This window comes from Biomphalaria glabrata, chromosome 3, assembly GCF_947242115.1.
Source record: "Biomphalaria glabrata chromosome 3, xgBioGlab47.1, whole genome shotgun sequence".
NCBI lineage: Eukaryota > Metazoa > Mollusca > Gastropoda > Planorbidae > Biomphalaria > Biomphalaria glabrata.
Window position 1 is genome coordinate 13720033 of NC_074713.1, and position 18727 is coordinate 13738759.

At 34.4% G+C, this 18727-nt stretch overlaps 1 protein-coding gene across 2 annotated transcripts; it reads right to left on the reverse strand.

Annotated features, from left to right (window-relative positions):
* Positions 1-756: 756 nt before the first annotated feature.
* On the reverse strand, positions 757-18560 carry LOC106075901 (exocyst complex component 5-like). Of its 2 annotated transcripts, none has more exons than XM_056023640.1 (19): positions 18413-18560; positions 16875-17024; positions 16577-16669; positions 15351-15548; positions 15112-15179; positions 14716-14744; positions 13463-13572; positions 13132-13176; positions 12021-12158; positions 11138-11214; positions 10122-10247; positions 9817-9912; positions 9105-9261; positions 8496-8598; positions 5387-5510; positions 4793-4988; positions 4272-4428; positions 3414-3577; positions 757-1957 (listed from the first exon to the last, which is right to left on the reverse strand). In XM_056023640.1, exons 2-19 carry the CDS (start codon positions 16974-16976, stop codon positions 1871-1873), a joined length of 2070 nt encoding a protein of 689 aa, XP_055879615.1. In that variant the 5' UTR covers positions 16977-17024; positions 18413-18560; the 3' UTR covers positions 757-1870. The 2 variants fall into 2 exon arrangements, with proteins under 2 accessions (XP_055879615.1, XP_055879614.1); XM_056023639.1 differs by lacking the exon at positions 18413-18560 and adding an exon at positions 17798-18195.
* Between the last annotated feature and the right edge of the window lie 167 nt (positions 18561-18727).

Genomic DNA, 18727 nt, shown 5'->3' on the forward strand with positions numbered 1-18727 from the left:
TACTAAATGAAATATAGATGTAAAATGTTTTCTTGGAGGTTTAGCGAGTGCGTATTTAAATTATTTCGATAGCAGATTCCAGCGGTGGTTGATTTTGAAACCAATACGATGCCAGTGCCCATACATTCTTATCGTATGACCTCAAAACCATCCATTCGAAGTTTTTTTGTTTGTTTGTTTTCTTGAGGTGGTTGTTTTTGAAACCAATACGATGCCAATGCCCAAACATTCTCATCGTATGACCTCAAAACTATCCATTCGAATAACTTATTTTTTAAAAAAAGGTACGATCTTTACATTGGAATGTCTTTGCATTTAGATTACTCATTTTTGTCACACACCAAATTTGTCTTATTGGCTGGAGGGGGGCCCACCAAGATGTTCTTTAACCCGGGCCCACGGGTACCTTGCTACGCCACTGGCAGGGGGTCTACCGAAAAGCAGAAAACGTGGCAAGGGGTCTACGAGATAAAAAAGTTTGGGAACCACTGTTCTAGAGATATTTGAGCAAGTGGAACTTGAATGGGACTCAGAATATTTGCCTCCCATTAATAAAGGTCCTCAATGCTACAGAACACAATAATATTACAATTTTTGTTTAATGATGTAACAATTCCCTTTATTTTAAAAAAATTTTTTATAAAAAAAGAGATTCTTAAATTATCTTCAGTTCTTTCCTTTGAAAACAAAAAAAAAAGGGGGGGGGGCAATTATAAACAAATGTCACAACAAAATTAAATAATTAAACAAAAAAAATTATTAATATTTATTATATTTTTATTAATGAAATTCAAATGGAATTAAAAAAAAAACAACATTGTTGATACCTTACAAGAACACTAGAATTTATTTCTCAATGATTCAATGGGATACGTTCTACTTTGTACAGTCAATACAAAACATAAGTAGAATGGGCTCAAAACTTTATTGCACTAAAACAAAACAGGACTTTGGAATGAACATGTTGGCTAGAATAACAACAAAAACATTGATTCAAACTGACATCAAAATAGCAAATCAAAATGTTTTTAGTTTTCTAGCAAAGAAAAGTGAAGGAAACATTTATTTCTCTCTTTAGCCAAATGTTAAAAATAATAGTGAAAAATTATTTCAACTAGTTGAATAACTAAAATAAAAATAACTACTTCTGATAATGACAGTATTAAAGTAAAGAAACAAATATTGCAATTTGATTTTATAGATAATATCATGAAGTGTATCAGGGGACACAACTGTGTCAAAAATGTTCAGTTAAAACAATTTTAATTTCATAAGACAGACATGGGAGAGCTCATAACAGAATGAGACAAAATAAAATAGAGAGACAGAGAAACAAGAAGAAACAAAAATAATAAATACAAAATTTGTTCACACAAAAAAAAGATGGAATGAAACCTACAGGGAACAAATCACATTTTTCTTTTCAATGGACTTACAAGAGTTATAGAACCTGGTTAAAATTTCATGATAAAACTGAGTATATACATTAACATAAGCACACATGCACAAATACACATAATACATATGTACCCATGGTCTCACAAATACACAGAGTACATATGTACCAATGGTTTCACAAATACACATAATACATATGTACCCATGGTAAACGTCTTAATGAAATTGAAAAGAGAATTCAAAAGTGCATAAATGATGACCTACAAAGATTCAAGACAATGGTCATAGAAGGCCTGAACACTGACCTGCAATGTCACAACCTGTGGGCAGTTTAGACTAATAGCTCTTAGCCACATCACAGGTCTACAGGACTTGGCAACGAGCTACTGGTCTAAACTGCCCACAGGTTGTGATGTCACAGGTCAGTGTTCAGGCCTTCTATAAGGAATGGTCTTGCTTCGACTGTCCATCTTTACTTTAACTTGGTTGATATTTTAGCTGTGCGATAGTCTGCTCTCAGTTGAACAAAACTTTGGAGGATAGAGTCATCAAGGTCAGCCTGAAACAGATTACAGTGTAGCACTAGAAGATTAGTTACAGTGTAGCACTAGAGTAGAACAAAAAGAAGATTTGTGTATAACTAGAGTAGAACAAAGAGAAGATGAGTTACGTGTAGCACTAGAGAAGAACAAAGAGAAGATCAGTTACAGTGTAGCACTAGAGTAGAACAAAGAGATGATGAGTTACATGTAGCATGAGAGTAGAACAAAGAGAAGATCAGTTACAGTGTAGCACTAGAGTAGAACAAAGAGATGAGTTACATGTAGCATGAGAGTAGAACAAACAGAAGATTAGTAACAGTGTAGCACTAGAGTAGAACAAAGAGATGATGAGTTACGTGTAGCACTAGAGTAGAACAAAAAGAAGATAAGTTACAAAATAAATGGGTATTGAAATAAAATCAGCATAGTTAATACAACACGCACCCCCTTTAAACTCTTCTTGTACCTCTGGGGGTATTCGCACCCAACTTTGGGAAACATTGATCTAGGTCATCACTTGAATAATTAATTTTAATTCAAAGACAGAATAGAGTTGGTTCAGATCAATCTCTCATTTCTGGACAAATGACATTATTTTAGCAAGACAATATTGCAACCATCTGATACAGTATCTTGCTAGTTCCAGTTACACTAGATTAGGAGTATTAATTAGAAAAAAAGTAACTTTACTTCCAATTCTATATTATTCAAACATTTCCTAGATCTAAACCTAGATTAGGGGTTAATATAAGGGAAAACAAAAGGGTATAGAGTCAGTTGTAAATTTGGATCTGATTTCAACATTGTCAGAGTGGATTTATTCATTCCATTTATTCATGGTTTGTCCTTATACTGTTTATTATATTAATTAAGTTTGTGCAATCAAATTATTTAATATTCTAAATTGCAAGTGTGTTTATTGATTCTATTCAATCAGACTTGCAGCATGCAGTGTGTGTGCATCACTAGACTTTGGTCTAGAATCACTAAAACATAGTTTTAAATCCACTCAGCAACATCATGAGATTCACTTTGATAGTTGGTTCAATGACAGAATGCAGTGTATGGAAGATAAATCCAAAGCATTTTTAAAACAATATATAGAATGTCCTAACTATCTGCCATAAAATATTAGAACATACAAGCTGTTCCCCACAAACAGACAACTTTGTTCTATAAATGGGACCTACTAGCTGTTACCCACAAACAGACAACTTTGTTCTATAATTGGGACCTACTAGCTGTTACCCACTACCAACAACTTTGTTCTATAATTGGGACCTACCAGCTGTTTCCCGCAGCAGACAACTTTGTTCTATAAATGGGACCTACCAGCTGTTACCCACTACCAACAACTTTGTTCTATGTTTGGGACCTACCAGCTGTTCCCCACTGCAGACAACTTTGTTCTATAAATGGGACCTACTAGCTGTTACCCACTACCAACAACTTTGTTCTATGTTTGGGACCTACCAGCTGTTCCCCACTGCAGACAACTTTGATGTTCTCTGGCACTACCACCAACAGATTACACAGAGCATGAAGGTGTTCAAACAGCTGGGTCACCAGAGGGATTCTAATCTGTTCCTTGACTAACTTGCGATATTCATTCACATCACAGATCACCAACATGGCCCCTGATGATTAAAAGTAGTGATAGACATGTCATTGCAATAGAAAATAATACAAATCATTGTGTTAGAGAAGCATTTAGAAACAAAACTATTGAAACTTTGATTAGTAATCTACTTAGGAAACTAAATCATGTTTTTAAAAGCATGTCATTGAAGTTACAAACAAAAATGTATTAATGTATCAATGTCAATTGAAATTAGAGAATATGGTGTTTTAAAAAAGTGAACAAACATATTTAGGATAAATCTCAATTAAATAAAAAGATTTTTAAACACCCAGAAATAACCCAAACAGGACATAATACAGTGAACTTGTGTAATACAGTGGACTTGTGTAATACAGTGAACTTGTGTAATTCAGTGAACTTGTGTAATACAGTGGACTTGTGTAATACAGTGAACTTGTGTAATACAGTGAACTTGTGTAATACAGTGGACTTGTGTAATACAGTGAACTTGTGTAATACAGTGAATTTGTGTAATTCAGTGAACTTGAAAGATCTGAAAGATCTGTTAACTGTTTTTGTTTATCATATAGATTTCGCTTTTTTTTTTAAATTTGAATAAAGTAAACAAAGTTTGAATGTTATGTAGATCTAACACTAACATTGGACTGAATAAAATCAATGTTTCTGACAATGTCATTCTAAAACACTGCACTACTTCTGGTCCCCCAACTGTGAGAAAAAAAACTTACCCATGAAATTGTATGAAAACTGAGTCAAATGTTCATAGGTCAGTCTGTGGAACCGCTGTCCTAAGGTAGACAAAACAATGTCCACGTTCTTCCCATCCAGCCTGGTTTGAATTTCTTTCACTTGAGCCTGAAGAAATTTAGTCACACTCATGGCTGCCTGGAAATAAAAGTCAAATAAGAATTTTAAAAACAAATGATTCAATGACAGATAAAAATAATTTATGGAGAAAATAAAAAGTTGTATGCACATCAAATGAGTTTTGAACCTTACCATACAGTTAAAACACAACTGTTCTTAAAAAAGAGTAGTGAACCTAACTTTTCTTCTGACTGTTGTTTTTCATGGCTAGATTTTTTAAAAATCTGTTTCAAGGAATCAGGGCAACAAAGGGCTCCATTAACCCTTTTACCACAGAGAAAGTGTGGACCAGGAACTCTTCACCCCTAGAGTAGTTTCGTGGTTTAGTGGCTACCAGAATGAAATGGGTTACAACTTGAGGCTTATCTTAGAAACAACTCACTGGTGAAATTAAATGCATGGGGGCATCTTCTGTTTCAGGTCTGAAGTCAGATTTCTTTTGTTCTGTTTGAAATATATGGTGTATCCAACCAATGATGGCATTGACTGACCGGTCCAGGCCAGTGTCTATTTTGGACTCCAACAGCTCTTTCAACTCTCTCTTCCTCTTCACACAAAACCCATGTTGCTGGGAAGACCTGAAGATGGGAAAATGAATTTTGAATCAGTCAACCCTAATGTGTAGTTCCTATTGATTCAGAAATGAAATAGAAACTAGTGACATGGAGCTAGGGGGATAGAAAAAAACAAACAACTACAACTTAGATTTACTTCTGACAGCTTAGGGTTAATTGCAGCTAATTTCTTCTGAGCATGCTTGCATTGATCTAGATGAGAAATATTGTTCATTCACAAACACATTATCAGAGAAATACAAAATGCTGGATTTCGAGGCAGATTGTTTGATGTTATTTAATAGAAATTAAACATGTTAGATATTTGTTTTGTTAAGGATTTATTTTATCACATCTAAGTTTTGTTAAAGATGTAAAAGAGAATGTATTGTTCAAGTGATCAGTTGAAGTTGAAGACTCACATAATGAGAGGTATGAAGCTGTCTGTGAACTGTTTCTCAAACAGATGGAACAAAGTGTTGGCCTCACTGACCAAATCAAAGAAATAAATCTCTGGCTCCACCTTGGGTTCAGCTGGTGGGATACCTTGAGTTTCAACAGAGACACGATGATAAAAAACATTTTCAATCTTTTTAACGAAATAAACTGATTTATTTTTTTGAATCAAAATTAACTAAGATGGTAGCAGTCCATAAAATATGATTTTATTATTTCTTTAATAAACATTTCTAATGCCTTATAATGTCATCTGAAGTTTGTTGAATTTGTTAGCTATTAATTAATAGGGTAAGTTGGACACTTGTCATGTCCTACTGAATATTTCAATCTAATACTATACTCAAATTATAATTATTTCTGACAGTTGAAATGAGAGAACACCAGAGAACACCAGATCTGTATTTTAAAAAAAATAGATTGAATGTACACTATACATTAATAAGTTTACTGGAAAAGTGGAAAACTAAATTTGAAAAAAAAAAAAGTGAAATGATATATTCAGATGTCAACAGTGACAGAACAATGGTTTCCACTGCTGTAGTTGTGACAAAGTATATAGGTCACTGCTGGTTCTTTATAGTCTGTCAAGTGTGAGTTGTTGTTTTTTTTTATTTTTTAACAGCAAAAAAAACTCTAAATAGTTTAAAGAGCTTCACCTTTTTTTTTTATAATATCTACTATAGACAGCTCTTTATCCAAATAGCAAGTCTCTGATTACTGCTGCGTTTGTTTTTGTTTTTGCTTTAAGCCGCCTCGGGTTGAATAGGCCACCATCAAATCTGTATGATATATTTATGCCGTTGTTTTCTCTATTTGTGAATGCATCTGTCAGCATAGCGGAGAACATGATACTGAACAGTGTAGGTGCTAGGACACAGCCTTGTTTTACCCCGTTTGATACTTCGAAGGGCTCTGATGGTTCTCCACTTTCTTAGACACGAGCCTTCATGCCATCATGAAATAGTCTCACCATGGTTATGAATTTTTGTGGACAGCCATACTTTGACATGATCTTCCAGAGTCCTTCTCTGCTAACAGTGTCGAATGCCTTTGTTAAGTCGACATATATTTAGAACAGGTCAGCATTTTGTTCTTGGCATTTTTCCTGGAGCTGCCTTGCTGCAAAGATCATGTCAATGGTTCCACGCTCTTTTCTGAAGCCGCACTGGCTTTTTGGTAGTAGACCATATTCTATGTGTTGCATGAGCCGATTTAGTAGGATGCGTGCAAGGATTTTCCCAGCAATAGAGAGAAGAGATATTCCTCTGTGGTTGTCGCAGATCTGGCGGTTTCCTTTTCGCTTGTATAAATGAACAATTGTGGCATCTTTAAAGTCTTGTGGTATTGATTCTTTTTCCCACATAATTAAGAAGAGCTTATGAAGTCTTTTAATCAGGGCTAATCCACCTTTTTTGTAGATCTCTGCGGGAATGGAGTCAGCTCCTGGGGCTTTTCCGCTTGCGAGCTGTTGAATGGCAAGATCGGTTTCCTTTAGCGTAGGGGGGTCATCCATTTTTTCATTTATTGGTACTTGCTGTAGCCTGTCTATGGCCGCTTCATTTATGATGGAAGGTGTATTGAGAACCTTTTCGAAGTGCTCTGCCCAGCGTTTTAGGATTTCTTCCTTATCTGTTAATAGGATTGTCCCATCAGCATTTAATAGAGGGGATGAGCCTGACTTTGTGGGTCCATAGATTTCGTTTATGACATGGTAGAAGTTCTTCATATCGTGCTTGTCAGCAAATTCCTATATTGTTTCCACTTTCTTGCTAAGCCAGGTATCTTGCATTTGGCGTAGCTGTTTTTGCACATTTGATTTCTCAAGAGCATGCTCAGACTTTGGCCTTACCATCAATACGAACAAGACTGAAGTCTTATATCTACCTGCTCCTGGGAAAGCCTACTCGGATCCAAGCATTACTATAAATGGACAGGATATAAACGCAGTGGACTAATTCACATATCTTGGCAGCACACTCTCCAGAAATGGAAAAATCGATAGTGAAATCGACCTGCGTATCGCCAAGGCCAGTGCATCCTACGGCAGACTGTCTACAAATGTCTGGAACAGACGGGGTATCACCACAAACACCAAGCTAGGGGTCTATAGAGCCGTCATCCTCCCTACATTGCTCTATGCCTCAGAAACATGGACAGTGTACAGTAAACATGCAAAGAAACTAAACCACTTCCACATGACATGTCTGAGAAAAATACTAAATGTCAAATGGCAAGACAAAATACCAGATACAGAAGTCCTTCGAAGAGCGTGTCTGCAAAGCATCCACACAATCCTGATGCAGTCCCAGCTGCGATGGGTAGGTCACGTCTACAGAATGGAAGACCACCACATCCCTAAACGACTCTTGTATGGCCAACTAAGCGAAGGAAAGCGCTCGCAAGGTGGTCAAAGAAAGCGCTTCAGGGACACCCTCAAAGCTTCTCTGAAGGCGTTCAGCATAGACCCAGGCACCTGGGAGACAGAGGCACATGACAGAGCATCATGGCGTCGCGCTGCGAGAACTGGCGCACAGGTTGCTGAGGAAAAAAGAACAATGCTGGCAGAAGAAAAACGCCAGAAAAGAAAAGCAAGGCCCACGACACTAGCTCCAGCTGGAATAACCTGCCCAGTGTGCGGCCGAACATTCCGGGCTCACATAGGTCTCACCAGCCACATGAGGAGGCATAAAACCCCAGTGCAAAGCCCTCAGCCCCCTGGATGACAAAGTGGTCATCATCGAACCACAATGGACGAACTATATATATCTAAAATCACTTACTCTAATCAAAGTTTTAAGTCTTTCTTTATAGAAACTTGCTATATCTGTTCATTAACATATTCCTGTTTCAATTATCTACATCCAGACACACTCTAACAGAACATCATTTATTATCCCATACCTATTGTATGTCAAACCTGCTTCCTCCCAACAGGTCGCTAAAGCTATCAAGTATACACATACACTAAACAAACATGACCCATTAATCATAACCCTCATCACCTTTCTCAAACTCTCCAAATTGTCCAACAGTCAATGCCCTTAGTGTTTTTATTATTTCTAGATCACTTACCAAGAAGTCCAATCTCCACAGCATAATCAATATGTTCTGTTACAAGATACTGGATGAGCAGCTCAAATATTTTGATTGCGTCAGAGGAAGGGGAAGAGGACAACTGAAAAGAAAATCAATGACTGGAATATGTCTTCATTTTTGCAAACATGTAGAATAAAACTTAAGCTACCAAGCTGAGGGTATCTCATTCAAAGTGGAGTTTGAGATTTTACTATGAAGATTTCTTTTAACATAGTCAGAACATAGCTTGCTAATATTAAATTCATAACAAAAGTAAATTTCCAAGAAAATGTAATTCCTTAAAACATCATTAATAATCAAATTCTTTTGTCTCCACTAAACTAAATATTTTGTCTCCACTGAACTAAATATTTTGTCTCCACTGAACTAAATATTTTGTCTCCACTGAACTAAATATTTTGTCTCCATTGAACTAAATATTTTGTCTCCACTGAACTAAATATTTCCTCTTATTCTTGTCACATTTTAGCCATTTACAATTATCTTGTTTCTAGACTTAGAATGTTCTCTTTGTTGTCTCTAGTTTAATTCATTACATGTTTTCCCTGCAGTGTTTGAGAAAAGATGGGAATATAAAATACATACTGTCTGACATCGTTTAAATGCATTCTTGGTATCCTGAAGAATGTTGATTGCCACTTCCTGAGACAGGAATGTTTCTCCGCCAAAGTTCTCTATAGTTGGACCAGTTTTTGTCACTGTGTTAATTCTGGCTTGAATGTCCCGCTTCAGCTCAAAAATGCTGCCAATAGAAATAAAAAGCATCTTTAGTATTTCATTCTTTTACAGTAAACTTCCTATGAAAATAAGGGGTAAAAACTAGAATAAGAATAAAATGATCCTAACACAAGTTAGTTCATGGATTTGTTTCCATTTTTTCAAAAATATTTTTAAAATGTAATTTCAATCATGTATAGCCCTTAGACATAAATATGTAACCTGAACAGTAACTCTAACTGTAAGTTAAAATCTGCAGGTTTATTTTTTTCACAGACATTTATTTGGTGCAACAAAAACCAGAGTATGATAAAGAACAAAATAAAAATTATAATGAATATCCTGGCGGGACATGACAGCAAAAGTTGGTTAAAGGTGCAGCAAACATTTTGTAGTTATAATAATTTTTTAAATACTGCTATGAAAAGTCTCACTAGACAGCAACTCCAACAATGGCAACACCCCCCCCCCTTTTTTTTTTTAATACATGATACAATTGTTCATTCTTCTATAGAGATGAAAAGTATAGACTTATCTTTTCCTAGTAAAGACAAGAGTTACCTCCCCGTGCACTACTTACCCACCAGTCTGTATCTGTCTTTTCGCATGGTCTTTCTTCTCATAGTAATGCTGTAGCACCATGGAACAATGTTCCCTCAGAGACTGAAGCTCCACACTAAAAGAAAATAGTTGAGAATCAACCATGGTTTTTATCTCAACCACACACAGCGAAGAATTTATTTGCCTCACCTATTCTATACCATTTACTGGCGAGTGGTTAAAAATATTCACTATGCCTCGACTAGATCCATATTTAAATATAATTAAAAATTGTAGACTTTTAAACATTAGAATGTAAATGTGGGGAAAAAAAAAAGGTCTTACTCAATATATTTCTCAAGGTGTTGTGAGAAAATAGTTTTCACCAGCTTGTTCAGAAAAGTGGAGTCACCGAGTTTAAACTCATGTTCAATGCAAACTTTGGATAGATCTGCCGTCAACTTTGTAGCTCTTGGTAGACAAAAAAAAAATTAATATGCTAATAATTATACTTTAAAAAATTAAAGCTGCAAGTTTGTATTTACATAAAGAAAACTATTGTAATTAAGAACGTTTTCAGTAAGAAGAAAATTTATGAAAATAATAATTTTAAAAAGTTGCCTGCATTCTATGCCAATGGATGTTAACTATTACACTCAGTGCTCAATTTACACATATAGATGTATTATATAGAATAACACAGATGAACAGGAACTCATTGATTGCCATGTGCAGATCTGCAGAAAAAGGGAATTTAAGTTGTCTCTTTGGATAGGTACGAAATGACATTTGAACCTTTTGTTGCATCTATTGTTGAACTATTTCCCACTACTTTAATAAAAGCCTGAAATTTTTCAAATGGACGGTGAGACATCAAAATGGAGGCTGTGCTTGTCATCACAAGACTTTGTGCTATTGCTTATCCCTCAAGATAATTTGATTTGTTTGTGATTTATTTTTTTCTTAAAAGTCCTCAGAAATCAAATGAGGACACTAGAAGAATGAAAACAAAGACTTGAAGGCTACATTTGTGGTCTATCAGTTAAGATGTTCCCCAAGCTGAGGTCTTCAAGCAATGGAGAACCTAAGCAGGATATTGGCTAAATGTAGATTTATAAGAAAGCATAATCTATTGGACTTTATTTTCAAACATTGATCATTTAGATATCTTTAAAGGAACATTGTAATTAGCTGTCACTGTTGTTCTTTTTTGGAGGGGGGGGGGGTTGGATACTTTCTTTGTCAAAGTTCTTGTGATTCTGTGTTAACTTGTACATATTCAAAAAAAAAAACGGACAGGTTTGAATAATGAGAAACTCTGAAATCATTAATGATTTGTGTCTGTGTTATCAGTCAGTTACCTTATGAATAAATCATACAGATTGTTCAAGTACACATCTGCATCAGGTTCATTTTCAAGTCTTGATGCTACATGACCCTGAGGAACAAACGAATGTATTTTTATGTTCAGAATTAATTTAGTATGATAATATAAACCTAAGAAATCAACTCTGGAGTACAAACAAGGCAGGATCTGGACAGGAGGTAAGTGGGAAATTGACCAACAGATATGGAGGGGGCTGCAGCATTAATGGCAATGTCATGGCTGAAGTGTGCACTGCAGAAACAAGACAGGTGAAGAGGGAGGGACATAAGCCAAAACTTCTCTACACTACAGTCAAAATGTTAACAAAGTCAAATAGCTTCAGATGAATGGCTCAGAGAACAGTGTGAAAGAATCAACAGTGTAACACTAGGTATAACAGTGTAACACTAGGTATAACAATATGACTAGGTATAACAGTGTGACTAGGTATAACAATATGACTAGGTATAACAGTGTAACTAGTTATAACAGTGTGACTAGGTATAACAATATGATTAGGTATAACAGTGTGACTAGTTATAACAGTGTGACTAGGTATAACAATATAACTAGGTATAACAGTGTGACTAGTTATAACAGTGTGACTAGTTATAACAGTGTGACTAGGTATAACAATATGACTAGGTATAACAGTGTGACTAGTTATAACAGTGTGACTAGGTATAACAGTGTAACTAGGTATAACAGTGTGACTAGGTATAACACTGTAAATAGATATTCTACTTTCTTCAACTCAGATTATAGTCTAGTTCTAGAACACTATTAGTCTTCTGCACAACTAGGCATTCGCTCTGTAGAAGTCAAACATAAAACTATACATACAAAAGTAACTATCACTAACAAAAAAACTCACTGACCTGTATACTCCCAAGGAAAAGATTCTGCACAAGTTTGGTCATGACTGTATCAGAGTTGGAGAAGACAGCTTTGGCCAACTTATTGGTTTCAATACACAGAGGAACAATATCAAATATATCATTTGTTTTGAAAGCACCCTATACAAAACAAAGTTCACATGCTGTAAGATTGTAATACTTACATTGATAAGCACAACTTAAGGAAATAGTCAACATGTATTAGGGTCTTTATGATCAAATTTCATTGGTCTTTCACATTTTTCTATAAATCAAAGATTGATAACCAATAATTTAAAATTAAAAGATTTCTACCCTCCAAGGAGAAAGAAAACTCTTGAATTCAAAACTCTGCTGCCTTAAAGCTAACCCAAACATGGAAAAGGCTTCAGAGTCAACGGTTCAACCCTGAGAAAGAATCATGAGCAGGCGTCACTTAGGCAGCACAATGCTATACACTGGCAGAGCCTGTGATGTCACTGATCCCAAACTGTATCCGCACTTACCACTCTTTTGGACACACCAGGGGGAACTGCTGTATGGGGGACATTGTTCTGGCCAAAGTTAATGCACAGGCACTCATTTCTATGAAATAAGATGACCCATAGTCGCATCATGCCATAGATATGAATCTCATTTATTGTTTGCAGTTTTTAAACTCAAAAAACTTATCTGGCTTTTAAGCTAGCAATTGAATAATTGTCTAAGAAGAAATAAAGATTCCTTGATACTTTAAGATTCATAGCAAAGGTTCAAAAACATCATCAGATCATGTGGCCAAAGTTTATGAGGTGATTACCAAGCATGTACAAAACCAAACAATTTTACTTTCTCTAGCAGAAGAATTATTTGAAATGTGACTACTCTTAAAATCTGAACACCAAGAAATATCTAAGTATTTCCATCTAGACTTGAATGATTACTTTTTTCAAGATGGCATTGCAGATTGACAACATGCAATTTAGGCTTCATGGTAATATGATTAATGCAAAACTTGTATTATCATTAAGATCAGCAGCCAAACTCACTATTCATCAATGTTTTTATGATTAAAATGTTTGCCTTTTTTTTATTCTGCAAATTCTACATCTAGAAATATTTTCTATGAACTAACCTTCTGACATTCAGCTATGAAGACATCTATACACTGACCATAGCTCTAGGAAAGGGAAAACAAAAACAATAAATAATAATGATAATGAGTAAATGATGAAACTTCAATTCAATTAAATAGATGGCTTCAAGCAATCTAGGGATTAACTTTTAAAAATGTGTTATAAACTAATAACAAAGAGAGAAAATATCAACCAATGGTTCATAAGAATACTATTATTCTATTGATACCATCTTTCTGAATTATTTTCAATTTCTGAACTCTTAAATCTATAAAACAACAAAATTACAGAAGAATCCTATCCTCCTATATTCTTAAGATGTATAAAAACCTTGAAGTGTTGAAGCAAGTTTGTTATTTTACGCATTTTCTTCTTATCTCCCCCTTGTTGACCAAGACGAAACTCTTCAATTAATTCTTTCTCCACAGCATCATATTTTTCTAAGGAAAATACAAAAGTGAAAACATTTTATCAGTAAAATGGAACACAGTTATTTGAAAATCATCATCATTCAAGACAACAGCAAGTGGCTTCCTAGAATTTTAAAATAAAAATTTGTTAAGTCTGGAACAGTCACAACAGTATATATGGGATACGGTTCAGCCTTTACTACCTTAAGTTTGGTCTGAACTTAGCAAAAATAAGACCCAAAGAACCAATCCTGCACTGGGCTTGATAAGGCTTGAGTAGCCTTCAGTATGGGGAAGCCTTTTTGGGACTTATTCCAACATTCAATTCATTTTATTTACTTCTATATTTTGCCAACAATATTCACTAGTTTTTTTTTTTGTTTTTTTTTTTTTGTTTGTTTAAAAACATGTTTCAAAATATACTTATCTATATATATAATTCTCAAGAGTTGGACGAGAATTTGTCTTTGCATTTATTCATTCTTTACTACGTACAGAACTACTTTACGAGCCTCGCAAAGTACAGTATATCATAAAAATTCTATTTCCAACATAGATCACGCACAATAGCAAGAATTACCAAATGTTTCAATCTATCTACGAGAATTGCTGAACTAAAGTAATTCTTCATTAGTTTGAGGTGCAAGAAGCTTCTTTCACCAGATTCCAAAATTACGGGATAATACCGTTTTTTTTTTTTCGCGTTTAGGATTGGCATTTTCCATATTGAACGACACCCCAAAATGACAATTTTTGTTTACACATTTCCGGAGATTTGTATGACTTTTCTAAAGATTTTAATAATTTCCAGATATTTCCAGGACTTTTTCGTATATTTTGCAATTTCAGGAAATTTACCAGGAGTTCCAGGCAAATTGACAGGAGGCCGCAGGAAATCTGTTATAACTTATACAATGGTTTAATTTAATAATTCATACACTTAGAATTAGCGCGGGTCCTATGAAAGTGTGGGGCCCACTGCGGTCGCATAAGTGCGGAACCCACTGTTTCACCTAAAGCAGGCCCTGCAAAATAGCGGCATATGCTACGCCACCGGTCGACTAGTATATTTATATTTCTTTAACAATTAAAATTTTTAAAAACTTAATTTAAAAAGTTTCATAAAGAGATTTAATTACATAAATGATGTCATAAGGAAGCAAATAAATTTACCTGCAATTCTTTGTCTTGCAATATCAAACCTAAATATTGACAAAGAATGTAAATACGTTTCGAAATATATACAAGTAATAATCTTTTTTATATATATATTATTAAGTTAATGGTTTACTAAATTCAAATAAAGTTACCAGAAGAATAGTCTAGTAATAGTACATGGAATTTTTCTTTTTTTATGTGATGCTATGAATTAGATCAAAATTATGTTTGCATACATATGATTACAAGGATAGTTTACAAGACACAATGATTTTGCATAGCTCCATCTTTTACTAAACTAAAGGAATTTAAATAGAAAGTTTAGTCATAAGAACAGTTTCTAAGATCTGGTTTTTATAAAAAAAATGTCACTAACAACCCTTTCATTTTTGAGGTTTTGATGCCACTTACCTTCCCCCTACAGGTAATTCCAGAGCTATCAGATGAAGTTTCTGTATGACGTCTGCTGTGTGGTGTAACTGAAGTTAGAATAAGTGTCATGGACTAAAAATTCATACCCAGCATCAAATAAATGAAAGAAACAAACAAAAAAAAAATGTTATATCTACATATATGTCTTTGTTTTTCTACTTATTGTTTAGCCTTAACTAGAAATTTCCAAATACTTCAACAATAATGAAAACAGTTACTTGAAAAGGATCTATCAAGACTGGAGATTTCAGAGGCTCTTCTGTCAAAAACTCCCCTAAATAATGCATGAGACGCTGGGCTTCCACTGCTCTAGCTCTGGGTGTATTGACACTTTCAAGCTGGTCACCCAAGTGTACAACTTTGGTGGCCACATAAGATATTCTCTCATCTAATGTCTGGAAATCTGTATAGAGTGACTGAAAGTTTATAAGAACAAGTAAAAATTGTTAGTATATATTCCAGTGGAACAAAACAAATCCGAGTGATTCAAATGACTCACTATGATAGAAATATTCATAATTAAAATAATTCTAAGATTATATGGCTCTTCATGTCTCAGAAGACAATGGATGCGCCCAGGTGAGTCATTGGCTTTGGTATCATCTTGAGACGGGGCAGAATCTGATGTGACTGATCAAGCCAATTCTGGAGTGGCAGAGTTTGCCACAGTTCGTGCATGTATATTTATCTGTCCATGATTTAGTAAATATACTCTTATGGTTTCTAGTTATCTGGAAATTCAATTGGTGACACGATATTCTAGGAGTATGCTACAAACGATGATGCTTTAACTTATACACAAAAAATGAAAGTGAAGCTTATTTCCTTTTGAACCTTTTTAACATACAACACATCTTCTGCAGGGAAGAAGAGGAAACCGTGCCTCATATTCTGTTTGACAGCCCCAGACTTGCTGATCTCCATCTTGACAGGTCTGGGAAACCCAAAATTCTCGACCTGTATGGCGACATTTATGCACTAAGCAAGACAGCAGGGTTTCTGTCCAGGGCTTCTGCAAGAGAGGATTTGAGCCCCTAAAGCCCTCACTCAAATGGAGTTTGATGATGATGATGATGATGAACATAAAACATCAAGTTTTATGAACATAATATAACTAACAGACAAAACAAGCAAGACCACTAGCTATGAACCACAGCAGAAGGACTTTTCTATGAACTCAATAAAAGAACCGGACAGGAGGAAAAAAGGAAGAATTGTGTGAATAAAAACTGTACAGATGGAATATTTCTAATAATTTTCACCTTCTGCAATGGGTCCATATAGTGGCAGAATGATGATGTATTTGTTTTCCATGTTAACCAATTTTATTCTTACAAAGACACTACAGAAGGTTGTCTAATAGAAACCCTAAAAACATGTCTTTATTCATCAGAGCTGCTGTAAACATAATCCTAAAATAAGTCTCAACAAAAAAGGATTTTACCTGGTTTTTCTTTTGTAACTCTGCTACTCTATTCCAATGACGTTTCTCTTCATCTTTACATTCCAACTCCAACTTGTCAATTTTTTTCTGTACCTTGTTCATGAAATATAAATATTGTTTTATTTTTATTTAAAATTATACTTGTATGTGACAGGGTGGGAGGAGATATAGAAGTAATGAAATATTGCAAATATTTACTATAAATAGATACATTTTTTTATTTCTAACTAAAATTAAAGAATCTCAAAATTCAATGAATATAATAAAAGATTTAAATGCAGAGTGCCTAAATACAAACCTGGTTATTTTTATCTTTTAAATCTTTGATCATTTTTTCAAAAGCTGTGTGAAGAATGACAGGATCAAACTCCTCTGGACTACTTCTAGCATTAGCTCCCATTGTCTTCCATGCCAGGCGCTCCACAAACTCATGGACGCTGAAAGGTTCCTGGAATTTAAAAAATTACATATGTCTAATTTTTAAAAAATTCCTTATATAGTATTTTGATGATGTACAGAAATAAACTTTGCATGATAAAAAAACCTTATGAGCAATAATGATTAACAGGTTTAGATATCATTAAATATTTATAAGGAATTCAAATAAAGAGAAGTGTTTAAGAATTATTGGTTATTACATTATCACTGATTTACTAGCTAATATTTTTTTGTATAATATCAAAAGGGCTGTTACTTCAAGCAAATACCTAGAAAATGGTGAGACTATTTGAAAGCCTACAAAACTAGTAGATTATAATCTGACAATGGTCAATATGATAGGTAGAAATAGTCTAATTTTCTCTGAATCATAATCTGTTTCACATTAGCATTGCTCTAAAACTTATGTTTTGCGTTTGATAATCAAATTAAATTTTCTTTATGTTTTGAAGTTTTGTATAATTACATTAATTAGTGAGTACAAGACAATCAAATGAGGAATAAATATAATGTATATTTTCAGAGGGTACATCTTGTCATTCTTGTTACATTGTTGTTGGCTTATTTTGATACTACTAGTACTGTCAACAATATAAAGACCTAGGGTAAATACATATATCTTATTCTTATTAATCTACATTTAAAATTCTTTATAGATTCTACATCTCTAGTTCTAGATGTTGTTCTAGATGCTACTACTACTAGACTGACTAGATTTACTAGAGTAAAGAGTGAGAGTCTCAGTCTAGTAGAAAGTACTTCAAACTTCAAGTAGTAGTTTACCTGTTCAAGTTCTTCCACAGACATATTTAATTTTACTATACTAGATCTTGTTATCACAAGTGACAAGTGTAATAAGTCAAATCTAGATTATTCTAGATCTAGAATCATCTAGAGATCTAGATAATGATTGATAGATCTAGACCTAGACTTCTAATATTAATTAATTAATTTTATTAATTAATTTAATGAGTAAATTAAATATTTAATAGTATAGTAGTCTAGTCTCTAGATTCTATTTTTCGGGATTCCTATTCGGAAAGTGCTTGATCTACATCATTGGAATCTTATCTAGTCTAGGTATAGATTAGATCTACATAGATCTAGTGTCTAAATCTAGATCACAACATAGATCTAGATCAAAATTGATGGTACGGTAGCAGACATTATTTATCTAAAAGTGAAAGGAGGAAGTAAGGGGTGTGTGAACTATTTTTAATTCCAATCTATTATTGCGGCCGCCGTGTCAATAAGAGGAGGAAAGCAATCACACTTCTGATTGACTGCATAAAACTTGTCATGAATTTGTTAAAAGAAGGACGAAGTAAAAGAAAGTTCTACGACTGAAGGAGGCCAATAATAAAGTGGTATTTTACATCTCGATAGATAATCTTTTACCTTTCCTTCTCGCGTGACTTAAGAGGCCAATCCTTGACGCACAACTTATCGGTCACAGGCGACTCACAGGATGGCATCTGTAATCACCAGACGACGCAGCATTTTCACACTTGTTATCTATTTCTAGTTCAGCAATTCATGGCCCTTCCTTTTTTGCTTGCTTTCCATGTCACATTCCATCTATCCAATTCTTCATTCTCCCAACTGTGTCAAAAGCTTTGTCAGATACACAAACAGGATGTATATCATTATAGAATGGTCAAAGTGGCAATCCGCGCTATGATATGATCGAGTGTGAATGGCACTTTTCAGATC